At 42.3% G+C, this 15,576-nt stretch overlaps 1 protein-coding gene across 1 annotated transcript in view; it reads right to left on the bottom strand.

Annotated features, from left to right (window-relative positions):
• The window catches only part of LOC132399094 (ras-related protein Rab-26-like), a 425,754-nt gene that overhangs the window by 179,784 nt on the left and 230,394 nt on the right, over positions 1-15,576 (bottom strand). The window contains exon 4 of the mRNA XM_059979057.1: positions 14,085-14,151. Within this exon, the coding sequence (XP_059835040.1) occupies positions 14,085-14,151 (67 nt within the window). The remainder of the gene's footprint in view (positions 1-14,084; positions 14,152-15,576) is intronic.

Here is a 15,576-nt window from a genome sequence, read left to right as displayed (position 1 = left end):
TATGTGTGTCTCTCTCTGTTCAGTTTGCTGACAGAAAGACACTGAGCTGCCAACTGCAGTGTCCATTTGCCCTTAAGTGCCAGATGTTCTCTGCACCAGCCAGGAGTTAATGATTTCCCACACACATTTGAAACCTGTCATTCTGCCAGACGATGCTGGCAAATTATAGTCCCGCACCAAGGCCAAACATCTCTGAGGTAAAGATATCATCAGCTGTAGGGCTGGGCACTTCTCAGCTTCAGAATAAAATAATTCCCCTCTTCAATCCACTTCGAACAAAATCAACGCAATATTATCCTTTCTGAAATCATCCTCCTCTTAATTAATACCCTGTGCATCTGCTACATGTGTAAGTGTGTCAGTTGTAAGTTGCAGGGCTGATGTAGGTGTTGAACTCAATTAAAAACCTCATTAGCATTCCTGGTTAGCTTCCAGCGCCAAATGAAATGAATGTCACAACAAGTCTTTCTTTTCCCCCCTCTCCAGCCTTGCAAAGATTATGAAAGCATTTTCTGCCACTGAGTAATCCAATTACAGTTGGCTGGTGCTGCCTTATGTCAATAAGGGGAGGGGAGCAAAATTTTCCGTGCAGGTGGTTTCAAATAGGCAAACAATGCAACAGGTGTTGGAGCAACAACCTGGCACCTCAATGTCATTAAGACCAACGAGCTGATTTTGGACTTTAGAAAGGGTAGGATGAGCAGACACGAAACGAGCCTCAGAGCGAGCAGAAGTGGAAAGAGTGAGCAATTTCAGGTTTTGGGTGACAGTATCTCTGAGGATCTAACCTGGTCCCAGCATATCGATGCAGTTATAAAGAAGGCAAGACAGCGGCTATATTTCAATAGGAGTTTGAAGAGATTTGCTTTGTCCCCTAAAATGCTCAAAAACTACAGACGTACCATGGAGAGCACTCTGACAGGATGTATCACTGTCTGGTGGGGGGTGGGTTCTACTGCACAGGATCGAATGAATCTACAGAAAGTTGTAAAGTTAGTCAGCTCCATCATGGGTACTAGCCTACGCAGTATCCAAGATATCTTTGAGGAGAGGTGCCTCGGAAAAAAGGCGGCATCCATTATTAAGGTCCTCCATCACCCAGGACACGTCCTCTTCCCACTGTTACTATCAGGAGGATGATATAGGAACCTGAAGGAACACACTCAGCAATTCAGGAACAGCCTCTTCTCTGCCATCCAATTTCTGAATGGACACTGAACCTTACTTTTATTATTATTTCTGTTTTTGCACTATTTTTAATTTAAATGTTTAATATCCATCTATATCCTTAGTGTAATTCATTTTCTCTATCTTATCATGTATTGCATTATACAGCTGCCACTAATATGTCAAATTTCATGACATATGCCAGTGATATTAAACTGGTTTCTGATGGTGGTTAGGACTTAGGTGGCATAGATAGCTAGGGTGCTTAAGACCTTGGCATAGTTCTGTAGTAATTATGTGTATTGCACTGTACTGCTGCTGTACAAAAAAAATCATGACCTATGTGATTGATGATAAACCTTGTTCTGATATGGGTCTCTATCATGAACTGAGAGTGGGAAGGGGGCAGAGAGAGGGAAAAGGGGAAAGGAAAGGGGATGGAGTAGGAGGCACCAGAGAAACATTCTGTAATGGTCAATAAACCAATTGTTTGAACACCTGCCTCATGTTTGGGTGTGTCTGTACCCGTGCCATCCTATGGCCCTGGTACTCCTTCTCTGTCCCCTGTCCCACACCCCTCCCATGGATCTCCACCCCCCCCCCCCCCCCATCCCAACATCCTCTGCTCCTACCATAGATTTACAAACTCGCTCTCCACTCCATGTTGGCAAATACAGTACTGTGCAAAAGTCTTAGGCACCCTTGACTAGGGGTGTATGTATGTGCCTAGATTTTATTATATATTGCAATGTATTGCTGCCAGAAAACAACACATTTCATGACATTTAACACGGACATTAAACCTGATTCTGATTGACAGTAAACAAAGAAATATATCTATGAAAAACTATTCAGAGAAGCAACTTCTGTGCAAAAGAAGACAAACTGCATAAATACAAAAAAAGTCATAAATAAATGAATAATACTACAGAGCCCTTGAAGGTGAGTCCATAGGTTGTCTTCAGTGATCAGTTCAGAGTTGAGGTGAGTGAAGTTATCCTGATGTTTGAAGGGTAATAACTGTCCCTGAACCTGGTGGTGTGGGACTCTGGTTTCCTGCAGCTCCCTCCCAATGGTAGCAGGGGAAAGAGATCGTGGCCTGGGTGGTGGGGGTCCTTGATGATGGATGCTGTTTACTTGTGGCAGCGCTCCTTGCAGATGTGGTGGCCAGGGCTTTCCCTTTGATGCACTGGGCTATATCTACCACTACTTGTGGGCTTTTCCATTCCTGGGTATTGGTGATTTCATATCAAGCCATGATGCAACCAGATAGGATACCCTCAACTTGTGCATTTGTAGAAGTTTTTCAAAGCATCCCTTTCAAGGAACCCACCAAGCGGCCTTTTCCTCTTGGACCATAAGACAAAGGAGCAGAAGTCAACCATTCGGCCCATCAAGTCTGCTCCACTATTTTATCATGAGCTGATCCATTCTCCCATTTAATCCCCCGCCTTCTCACCATAACCTTTGATGCCCTGGCTACTCAGATACCTATCAATCTCTGCCTTAAATACACCCAATGGCTTGATCTCCACTGCCACCTGTGCCAATAAATTCCACAGAATCACCACCCTCTGGCTAAAAAATTTCTTCGCATCTCTGTTCTGAACGGGTGCCCTTCAATCCTTAAGTCATGCCCTCTCGTACTAGACTCCCCCACCATGTGAAACAACTTTGCCACATCCACTCTGTCCATGCCTTTCAATGTTCGAAATGTTTCTATGTGGTTCCCCCCTCATTCTTCTAAACTCCAAGGAGTACAGTCCAAGAGCGATCAAACATTCCTCATATGTTAACCCTCTCATTCCCGGAATCGTTCTAGTGAATCTTCTCTGAACCTTGTCCAACGTCAGCACATCCTTTCTTAAATAAGGAGACTAAAACTGCACACAGTACTCCAAGTGAGGTCTTACCAGTGCCTTATAGAGCCTCAACATCACATCCCTGCTCCTATACTCTACTCCTCTAGAAATGAATGCCAACATTGCATTTGCCTTCTTCACCACCGACTCAACCTGGACGATGGAACAAAGTCAAAAGCCGAATTCTCCACTGTGCAGTATGTGAGGGGTCACCGTACTGAATGACGCAGGAAGGTGAACTTTACAATCATCTGTCTGTTTAGCTGCCATCATTGAAGCACAGCATACACTGTGAATGATTGCACTTAACGATTCTATTCAAAGCCTCAAGGAGAAAATCTATCATTAGACAGGGCAAATAGTCAATAATACTTAAGCTAAGGATTAAACTGCAGACAAAGAGGAAAAGATTTGTCATAGGCATTCAATGATTGATTGTAGAGGTTTCTATCTTAGAACAAGTCTCCTATCATACATTCACACACCAGAGATAATTTGGAGGTGACAGTTTCCTTCCTGAAAGTTCCCTGTTAATGCAACAGAGAAATACAACAACTAACAAGCCACATTGAGTTTGTAGGAGGCAAAAACAAGAGGACCAGCATTGTGGGGGTGTTATTAGCTGAAACAACTACAACTTGTTTGGATATCCATCCACTATTTGCATGCCATGATCCCTGCAATGAAGCCAACTGAAAGTGAATTAAGAAAGGTACTTAGGCACAACTGTCTCCATGCTGAACACTGTGAACCATTGCCCAACATAGGACAAACAGCTACTGGTGATGACCTCCTTGTCTTTGGCTGGAAAGCATATTGGACCAAAGAAGGACCATGCTCCTCAGAGGAAGCACGACACATCTGATAACCTTCTGATTTGTTGGTCAAGCAGTTACTTGCAAAACGCAGCTTGGTTTTAAGCTGGAGAAGAGTTCAAGGAGCCTCAGGAAAGTTGCAAACATTCGGCTTTTCTGGGTATAAAGAACCAGGATCTACTCTACGTACATTAAGATTATTGCATGAACTGCAAGTGGGAGACAAAAAGCTACTTGTAAAATAGATGCAAAGACCAAAGCCCAGCTGGATGAATGGAAGGCCAAAAAGAAAAGAGCCAATGGAGATACAAAAACAGAGGATTCGTCAGATGACAATGAAGATGAGGCAACCAAGACAAGAAATCAGATCATAAAGGAAGCAACAGAAGGATTAATAAGAGAATACTCCAGTGAAGTAAATCAGCATTAGGTTTAATATCAGTGGCAAATGAAGTCAAATTTGTTGTTTTGCAGCAGCAGTACATTGCAATACATAAAAATAAAAACTATAAATTACAGTAAGAAATACATATATCAGAATCAGAATCAGTTTTATCACTGGCATGTGACGTGAAATTTGTTAACTTAGCAGCAGTAGTTCAATGCAATACATAATCTAGCAGAGGGAAAGAAAAATTAAAAGAACCATAATAAATAAACAAATAAATCAATTATGTAAATTGAATAGGTTATGAAAAAATGTGCAAAAACAGAAATACTGTACATTAAAAAAATGAGGTAGTGTCCCAAGCTTCAAAGTCCATTTAGGAATCGGATGGCAGAGGGGAAGAAGCTGTTCCTGAATCACTGAATGTGTGCCTTCAGGCTTCTGTACCTCCTCCCTGATGGTAACAGTGAGAAACGTGCATGCTCTGGGTGCTGGAGGTCCTTAATAATGGATACTGCCTTTCTAAGACACCACTTCCTGAAGATGTCCTGGTTACTTTGTAGGCTAGGGCCCAAGATGGAGCTGACCAGATTTACAATCTTCTGCAGCTTCTTTCAGACCTGTGCAGTAGCCCCTCCATACCAGTCAGTGATGCAGCCTGTCAGAATGTTGTCCATAGTACAACTATAGAAGTCTTTGAGCATATATGTTGACGTGCCAAATCTCTTCAAACTCCTAATAAAGTACAGCCGCTGTCTTGCCTTCTTTATAACTACATCGATTTATTGGGACCAGGTTAGATCCTCAGAGATCTTGACACCCAGGAATTTGAAGCTGCTCACTCTCTCCACTTCTGGTCCCTCGATGAGGATTGGTATGTGTTCCTTTGTCTTACCCTTTTGAACTATTACTGAATATATAAAACTAAATTAAATAAGTAGCAAAAAAATAGAGAAAAAATACTGAGGTAGTGTTTCTGAAACTGTTCCTGAAACATTGTGTGTATCTCTTCAGGGTCCTTCCTGATGGGAGCAATGAAAAGATAGCATGTCCTTGCCCGTGGCGGTTAATTTTGGATGCTATCTTTTTGAGGCATCGCCTTTTGAAGGTGTCCTTGTTGTTGAGGAGTGGGGAAGTGGGGGGGGGGGGTGGGCTAGCACCGAGGATAGAGTCGGCTAAGTTTGCAAATTTCTGCAGCTTTTTCTGATTTTGTGTAGTGACCCCTCCATACCAGAATTTGGGTGCTTTGAGTATCCCAGAAACTCTTAATCATCTGGGATTTACACATGCACCGGTCTCTACAGTTTGCAGAGAATGATGCAATAAACAAACAAAAACATCCAGTGGGAGGAAGTTCTGTGGGCGAGGATGCTTAGTTGGTGAGCAAGATCAGGGGCGAATGGCCAGACTGGTTCAAACTGACAGGAAAGTGACAGTAACCCAAATAACCATGCATGATGTGCAAAAGAGCATCTCTGAACGCACAACATGTCGAACCTTGAAATGGATGGGCTTCAGGAACAGAAGACCACAAACATACACTCAGTGGCAACTTTACTAGGTACAGGCAGTAACTAATAAAGTGGCCACTGAGATACACTCCCAACCCAGCAGAAACAGATGCTCCTTCTTTCTCCATCTACTCAGTTTTCTCCCGTAAATTAAACTCTTCAAAAAAATCTCATTTGAAACTTCTACAACCTTTGTTGCCAGCGTCTCTCCCCATAACTTAGTCCTCAGTGTTCAGGAGGTAGTAATAAAAGCAATTTATGCTGGATTTCCTCCAAGAACAATATTATCCTCTTCACAATATTTAAGGGAGTGTACAACTGGGCAGGGCATAAAGTCAACAGCCCAAACAATCCCATTCGCCTCCCATCTGTTGGGCTGGGTAAAAATTTTCCCAGCCTTATGTTCTATTTCCTGCCTCTCTTCTCACTAGTCCTGGGGATCCTGAAAGGTTCGATAAGGTGAACTCAGCAAGGCTGCTTTCCTTGTATGAGGAGTAATGGATTCATTCTGCACAGATTGCACAGTACTGTAACAGCATATCACTATTACAGCACCAGCAACCCCGGTTCAGTTCTGCCACTGACTGTAAGGACTTGGCACATTCTCCCCATGAATGGCCAGGTTTCCTCTGGTGCTCCCGTTTGACCCCACATTGCTAAGGCACGCGAGTTAGTGTTAGTAAGTTGCTCATGCCAGAAGCGTGGCAACACTTGCAGGCTGCACCCAGCACAAGCCTCGCTGATTTGAGTTAATGCAAACGATGCATTTCACTGCGTGTTTCGATGTACATGTGATAAATAAAGCCAATCTAATCTAAAGAAGTTTTCACGTTCTCCACATGACTGTGTGGGTTTCCTTCGGGTGCTCCAGGTTCCAACAAGAAGGCTTGGTGTGCAGGTGTCCATGAGGTCACAAGAGTCGGGCTCGAATTAATGACTGAACAACAATAAGAGGTTAGTAGGTTAGTTGGTCGCACAGGTATAACTGGGCTCATTGGGACCGGGAGGGACCATTTACCGTCCTGTCTCTCTAAATAAACCAAATAAGGAATGGGCCTCACACTAGGAGCAAGTTCAGTGACCGAACTTCGAAGTTCAGAGTAAATTTATTATCAAAGTACAGATATGTCACCATATACAGCCCTGAGATTCAATTTCTGGAGGACATACTCAATAAATCTATAGAATAATAACAGAGTCAGTAAAAGTCCGCCCAACTTGAGGGTTCAACCAGAATGCAAAGGGCAACAAACTGTGCAAATACAAAATAAGAAATAATTAATAAATAAATAAATAAATAGATAGATAGATAGATAGATAAATAGATAATATTGAGAATGTGCAATGAAGAGTCATTGAAAGTGAGTCCATAGGTTCTGAGAACATTTCAATGATGGGGCAAGTGAAGTTGAGTGAAGTTATCCCCTATGGTTCAAAAGCCTGATGGTTGAGGGGTAATAACTGTTCCTGAGCCTGGTGGTATGAGTCCTGAGGCTGTGGGAGGAAACTGGAGCACCCAGAGGAAACCCAAGGGTGAACGTGAAAACTCCACTCTGACAGCACCTGCGGTCGGGATTGAGTGTTTATTCGATGTTCTACGTATATTCTTGTTTTGTCGATATAGGCAATGTTCTGTTGAATTCTGTGAAATATCAGAACCAGGTTTAGGGTCACTCACGTATGTCACAAAATTTGTTGTTTTGGAGCAGCACCACAATTTCAGTACATAAAAATTACTGGACGTTTCAAATAATAAAGAATGCAAAAGGGACCAGCTGCACCAGACTACTGTCCAAAGTCTGAAACTGAGGAGAGTAGGGACTGTTGTTGCAGAGTAAAGGGCAGGCACACAGGAAAGAAGGGAGGTGAATCTCTGGACACCTCCACCCCAGAGGGCTGTGGAGTTTCAATCCCTGATTTCCAGAAGCAAATATGTGGAGAGTGCTGGGAAATGAGAGCAAGATAGAAAAAAAACTGACAATTACAGAGAAAATATAAATTTAGCCGCAACTTTTAGCTAAGCACATGAATGTGAGGGAAATGCAAGGATATGGACATTGTGTAGGCAGAAAGCATTAGTTTAATTGGCCATTTGATTACTAAATTAATTGGTTTGGCACAACTTTGTGGGCTGAAGGGCCTGTTCCTGTGCTGTAACGTTCTATGTTCTATGTACCGGGGGCAGTCCACAAGTGTCATCACACATTCTGGTACCAACATAACATGCCCACTACGTTCCGCAGAACAACACAAGCAGCAGCAACAACAAAACAAAACAAGCCTGTTTCCTACCCTTCCAGCCACACAACCACACATACAGAGTGCCCTCCAACCCCAGGACAGGCTGTCTCTGAATGGCAAGTATCAGATCCCCCCAACCTTCAAATTAGTAACTCTCTCATCCAAAAATAATCAACACAGGGTTAACATACAGGAAACATTAGATGACTCTCTGGGCCTGTCCTCGGAGCTTATAAGAATGAGGGGGGAGGGATCTCACTGAAACTTATTGAATATTGAAAGGCCTAGATAGAGTGAGCATGGAGTGGCTACTTCCTATAGAGGGGGAGTCTAGGACCAGAGGGCACCATCTCAGAATAGAACAGAGCAAAGGAAGAATTTCCTTAGCCAAAGGGAGGTGAATCTGTGGAATTCATTGTCACAGATGGCAATGGAGGCAGAGTCACTGGCTATGCAGAGATTGATAGGCTCTTGATGAGTAAGGGCATCAAAGGTTAAGGGGAGAAGGCAGAGCATGGGGTTCAAAAGGATAATAGATCAGTCATGATGGAACGATTGAACAGACTTGTCTGGCAGACTCTATGGTTGAAGACTGAATTGGATTTTTACTTATACTTCTTTGATGAGGAGTCTTGGCCCGAAATGTCCACTCTTCATTTCCCTCTATAGATACTGCCTAACCTGTTGAGTTCCTCCAACAGGAGGTAAAGAAAACTTTAACTCACGAAAACTCCATATTATCTATATATAATGGCAGTCTAACGGTTTCTGCTCTCCTTACTTTCCCTATGGCTGACTGTTTTTTCCCCTTTTAATACTTTTCCAATTTGCTTTCAAACTCAACTATATCTGTACTCTCTACCTTCCTTGATGAGATTGGTTTAATACTGCCACATACACTCAGCAGTCACTTTATCAGGTACAGCTGTGGCACCTGGTGTGGTCTTCTGCTGCTGTAGCCCATCCACTTCAAGGTTCGAGATGCTGCGCATTCAGAGATGCTTTCTACATGACACTGTTGTATACGTGTTTATTTGGATTACTGTCTCCTTCCTGTCAGCTTGAACCAGTCTGGCCATTCTCCTCTGACCCCTCTCATTAACGAGGCATTTTTGCTCACAGAACTGCCATTCACTGGATGCTTTTTCGTTTTTCCACCATTCTCTGAAAACTCTGTTGTGTGTGTGAAAATCCCAGGAAATCAGCGGTTTCAGAGATACTCAGATCATCCTGTCAGACACCAACAATTATTCCAGTCAAAGTCACTTGGATTACAATTTTCCTTCCCCATTCTGACGTTTGGTCTGAACAACAACTGATCCTCTTGAGCATGTCTGCGTGCTTTTACGCATTGAGTTGCTGCCGCATGATTGGCTGATTGGATACTTGCACTAACGAGCAGGTTTACCTAATAAAATGGCCACTGAGTGTAAAGTGAGGTGTAACAGCCTGGGGGAGGTTTCACTGCTAACGTAATGGTCTTTCTGTAGAAGCAGTGTTTGGGTTATGGTTAGAGATAACGGATGCTTTGGAATATCAGCAGGGTCTTTTGTTCAGCGTGAGATGAAGAGAGAAGACACTGTTGAGAACTATTCGTAGGATAGGACCCGGTGGGGAGATCATGCTTCGATGGAGCTGGACAGCAAGATCGACTAAGTATCAGTGACTTAAGCTCCAACTGATACACTTCTGACTGTTTAATTATAATGGGCCCATTTTAGTTTTTCTTTCTTTTCTTTACTAACCCTGTAGTTAGAATTCATAAACGTAATTCCTTTAATCGTATGCAGTGTGCTTTCTGTTATTTCTTGGCACTGATTTGTAACAGGGTAGCAAATTACACAGCATCCGCACAAGCCAGGATTTGGGGTGGGAGAGCCATCTCAGTCTCACGGGTTTGGCGGGACCAGAGTATGTAGCCAAGGAAACCATCGGGGTTGCAGAGGTACAGTGAAAAGCTCCATTCCCCTTGTGAAACCACCCCTTGCACAAAGTGGCACTTTTGCATTGGAAACTGAGAGCAAGTCAAGGAATAAAGTAGACCATAGAGAGATAAAAGAGAAATAATAACAATGTCAAAGAACTTTGATGCCTCTGTGGGTCAATATCAAGGACATTAAAATTATTCTTTTCATTTATCTACAGTGAAGGATCAAACAACAAGCGAAAACATCTGTTTTCAACAAAGATGAGGCAGATCCTTGTGATATAAATTGCTTTTGACGTCTGACATGAAAGCTTGTTGATTTTTATTATGGTTTATTGATTTTGGACACAGTATTGTTCACTTCCTTCAAACATACTTTAAATTTCCTTGACCTGCAATGAACTTACCTTGGAAGTTCTGGATGACGATTGAGAAATCTGGGAATTTACCTTCATGGAGTAAAAGAAAACACATTCCAAGATACTTCAAAGAGAAAAAATAATAATATTGAGCCACATCAGGACATCAGCTGGCCAAAGTAACTGGAAATAGAATTGGTTTGCTAATGTCACACATACCAAGGTACAGGGAAAAGCTTGACTTGCAAACTTCACACAGATCAAATCATTACACCGTGCATTGAGGTAGAACAAGGTAAAATAATCACAAAATACAGAAGTAAGTGTAACAGCTACAGACATTAACATAAGGTGCAAATAAACAATAAATTGCAAGATTATAGGAAGGTTTGGGTGGTGGGTTGGAGATATATCTCTTCCAAAGGAGTGTAAGGCACCCTTTCCCTTCGCTAAGCTGCAGGTCACCCTTGGCCAAGATGTAGCACCTGCTTAGACCCCCCCCCCCCCCAATCAGAGTCACATGAACCCATGGCAGTACATGGTGGATGGTCGTATAAGTAGCTGGTGCACATCACCAGTCCTGGTTATGTGACGACTGACTCCAGGCAAACAGCCTCTGAATAGTACTGATGATGGCTAGGGCCACCTGTCTTGTAAAGACACTGCCCAGAATGGCAAACCACCTCTGTAGAAGAATTTGCCAAGAAAAATTATGGTCATAGATCATGATCACCCACATCATATGACACAACTCAAAATGTTAATGGTGATAACGAGGTTGATTGTGAGGCCAAGACTGGGATATGTCAAAGTTCTTTAGACTCCTGAAAAAACAGAGATGGTGGCGAGCTTTCTTGGCCAAGGCTTCTACATGAGCAAAGCAGGTCAAGCTACTAGTGATGTTCATTCCTCAGTACTTGACGCTCTCAAACCTCCCAATCTCAAAACTGTTCATGAGGACAGGAATATGAAGGGCAGGAAGCCCCTGGGGGGGTCTTAGAACAAAGATGAGGCTTTAAAAATTAAGGCAAAGCTTCACTGGAGCTACAGCAGATCACTGAGAGATGAGTGACCATAATAAGTTCTTGAAGTTACAGTAGGTTTAGGTCATGGCAGAAACATTTAGTCAAGGTCAAGTTTATGACGTTCACACTGAGTAGCAGATATTAATGGAAAATTCCTAATAAGGAATTTATAGTATGCAGTAGGGTAAATGTAACAATAAGAAACCAATTCTAATTTCTTTAAGTTGCTACATAGCTATGTCCTTAGGTGGGTTGATGCTGTGCATATTTTCTTTGAAGTATCTATGGATGGTGTTTTTGCCACTGGATTAGAACTCAAAAATCTGGATCTCCTCTTCAGAGAAGTTCTAATCCACAGCATGAAACAAGAAATCAAAAAAAAACTATGATCAATGAAATTAGACAAACTAGGGTAGTTTTCTCTGGAATAGTGAGACTGAGGGAGACATGACCAGTTTATAAAATTATGAGAGGCAAAGAAAGGGTAGACAGCTGGTATCTTTTCTCAGGGTTGAAATGTCAAGTACTAGAAGGCTCTCATTCAAAGTGAGAGGAGGAAAGTTGAAAGGAGATGCGCAAGTTATTTTTTTTACACAGAGAGTGGTGGGTGTCTGGAATGTACTGCCAGGGATGGTGGTAGAGGCAAATAAGATAAAGATATTAACAAGGCTCTTAGATTGCCACATGAATATGCAGCAAATGATGAATATTGACAATGTGCATGCAGACGGATCAGTTTAATAAGTCATTTTAGAATACTTAGTTCAGCATAACAGCATGTTCCGTTGTTGTCATTTTCTACATTCTAACGCAAACATGACACATTGGAGCAGAATTAGGCCATTCAGCCTATCCAGTCTACTCTCCCATTCCATCATGGCTGATTCCAGATCCCACTTAACCCTGTATACCTACCTTCTCGCCATATCCTTTGATGTCCTGACCGATCAGGAAACAATCAACTTAAATATACTCACAGACTTGTCCTTCACCACAGTCTGTGGCACAGCATTTCACAGATTCACTACTCACTGGCTAAAAAAATTCCTACTTACTTCTGTTCTAAAAGGTCACCTCTCAATTTTGAGGCTGTTCCCTCTAGTTCTGGATGCCCCCACCAGAGGAAACATCCTCTCCACATCCACCCTACCTAGTCCTTTCAAAGTTTAGTAGGTTTCAGTGAGAACCCCCCGCATTCTTCTAAATTCCAATGAGTACAGGCCCAAAGCTGCCAACCGCTCCTCATATATTAACCCATTCATTCCTGGAATCATCCACATAAACCTCCTTTGGACTCTCTCCAATGACAACACATCCTTTCTGAGATATGTGGCCCAAAGTTGTTGACAATACTCCAAGTGTGGCCTGACAAGTGGCTTATAAAGGCTCAGCATTATCTCCATGCTTTTATATTCTAGAAATAAATGCCAACATTGTATTTGCCTTCTTTACCACAGACTCAACCTATAAATTAAGTTTCTGGGAGCCTCAATCTCTCTGTACCTCTGATGTTTCAACATTCTCCCCATTTAGATAATAGCCGCACTGTTGTTTTTTTTTACCAAAGTGCATTATCAAGCATTTCCAAACACTGTATTCGATCTGCCACCTTTTTGCCCCTTCTAATTTGTCCAAGTCCTGTGGTATGAGGTCACAGGATTGTGATCAAAGCTGTGAGCTGCCTCACTGGTGACTTTTGGGGAAGGACTGTTTCCACTTTAACCCTGGTCCAGCTTGGACATATCTCCAGATCCAACAATATGATGGATTCTTCATTGCCTCCTCAGAGGCAGTTAGGGGTGGAAAATTAGACAGTCTTGCCAGCAAGAGCTTGTGCCATGAACAACTATTTAAACAAAAAATCAGGAGAACCTCTTTACTCAATGACTATGGAACTTGCCACTTCTTGAAACAAGCACACAGGAGGCAGATGTTGCCAGCATTTGAGGACCCGAGTTGTTAGGAAAGGTTGAATAGGTTAGAACTTTTTTCTCTGGAGTGTAGAAGATTGAGAGGAGATTTAATAGAGGTATACATAATTATGAGGGCTATAGACAGGGTAAACACAAACCGTCTTTCTACTGAGATAGGATGAAGGTCATGGCTTATCACAATCAGAATCAGGTTTATTATCACTGGCATTATCACTGTCGTGAAATCTGCTAACTTTGCAGCAAAAGTTCAATGTAATATATAAAAATAGAAGGAGAAAAAAAAATAATAATACATAAGTAAATCAATTAAAGTATATGTATATTGAACAGACTAAAAATCATGCAAAAAAGAGAAATAATAGCTATTAAAAAAGTGTTTATGGGTTCAGTGTCCATTTAGAGATCAGAAGGCAGAGGGAAATAAGTAGTTTCTGAATCACTGAGTGTGTGTATTCAGACTTCTGTACCTCCTACCTGATGGTAATAGTGAGAAAAGGGCATGCCTAAGGGTAAAAGTGAAAATTTTGAAGGAAACATGAGCAACTTTAAGGTGATTTTTAAGGGGAACATGAGGAACTTTAAGGTGAATTTTAAGAGGAACATAAGGAACCTTAAGGGGATTTTTAAGGGGAACTTCTTCACTCAGAGTGTGCAACGAGCTGCCAACACAAGTGGCGCATGTGGGTTCGATTTTAACGTTTAGGGGAAATTCTGGATAGGTACATGGATGGGGCGAACATGGAGGGCGCTATAGTCCAGGTGCAGGTCGATGGGACTAGGCAGAATAATAGTTCGGCACAGACTAGATGGGCCAAAGGGCCTGTCCCTGTGCTGTATGCTCTATACATCACTTACCGTGGGCGTCTCGGTAATAGGCATGAGTTACGCTGCGAAACCTCTCCTGGCCAGCAGTGTCCCAGATCTGGAAAGAGAAAACAAAGTTGTGAGTTATTCTCGTTATACCTCCTGTCGAGGCGTCAGCGTGCCTCTCGTCAGCTTGAAGGAAATTCAATTTCCCACACATCAGATTGTGTTACTCTAGATAAGAACGTGTATGAGCGGGCCATCAGATACATGATCAGGCAGCAGAAGGGCACAGCTGCAGACAGAATGTGAATGATAAATCAATGCCACACTGTCGGCGTAGGACACCAGTGGAGAATTTCTGTGAGATTATGCCTTCACATCTTTGGCAGCAGGTCGTCCTCGGAATGAAGACGGTGCATCCACAGATTGTTATTTGGAATGTACAGGGCAGCTCTTCAACCCATAATGTCGGCACCAAGCTCGATGCCTATCCCTTCTGCCTCCACATCCAAAGTTCAAAGTAAATTTATTATTCAAATATGTGTATGTCACCATATACTACCCCGAGATTCATTTTCGAACAGTACAGCACAGAAACAGGCTCTTCACCCTGCAGTTCTCCTGCCAGCATTCAAAATAGAACAAAAGACAATAGAATCAATGAAAATCTGCAGAGAAATAAAGACAAACAAGGGGCAAAAAAACAGAAAACTGTGCGAATAAGTAGATAAGTAAATAAATAAATAATACTGAGAATCCTTGAAAGTGAGTTCTTATGTTGTGGAATCAGTTCAGAGTTGAGGTGAGTGAAGTTCTCCACACTGGTTCAGGAGCCTGATGGTTGAAGGATAATACTCATTCCTGAATCTGCTGGTGTGGGGCCTAAGGTTCCTGTACATCCTTTCCAATGGCAGCAGCGAGAAGAGAGCGTGACCTGGATGGTGAGGATTTTGGACAATGATATCCCTGCGTTCGTCTGCCTGTCTAAAACCCTTTTAAATGCCACTTTTGTATCTGCTTCCACCACTTCCCAGGCATCCGGTCCAGGTACCCATGATTCTCTGTGTAAAAAAACTTACCCCGCACGTTCTCTTTAAACTTTTCCCTTTTTGACTTTTACCTATGCCCTCTGGTATTCAACATTTCTCCCTTTGGAGAAAGACTCCTGCCTTATATACATCTCTCATAATTTTTTAAACTTTTATCAGATCTCCCACTAGTCTTTGCCTCAGCTTTTGAAATATATTGTGACTTAATTTTCATCTTACAATGGTGAAATCAACACTATTTATATTGATAATATTGATCATAATAAATTTAAAGAAATCCCTCCCCCTCCCTTCTTCTTCTATTCTCCACTCTGACCTCTTTCCACTTCTTGCCAGCCTATCCTGGTGCCACCCTGGTGCCTCCCAACCTTCCCTTTTTCCTCTGGTGATCCACTCTCCTCTCTAATCCGATTGCTTCCTTTCCATCTGGCTTCACTATCACCTTCTAGCTAGTCTCCTTCTCCACTCCCCAACTTTTTATTCTGGCATCT

This window comes from Hypanus sabinus, chromosome 9, assembly GCF_030144855.1.
Source record: "Hypanus sabinus isolate sHypSab1 chromosome 9, sHypSab1.hap1, whole genome shotgun sequence".
Taxonomy (NCBI): domain Eukaryota; kingdom Metazoa; phylum Chordata; class Chondrichthyes; order Myliobatiformes; family Dasyatidae; genus Hypanus; species Hypanus sabinus.
This window is presented reverse-complemented; position numbering and strand designations above follow the sequence as displayed.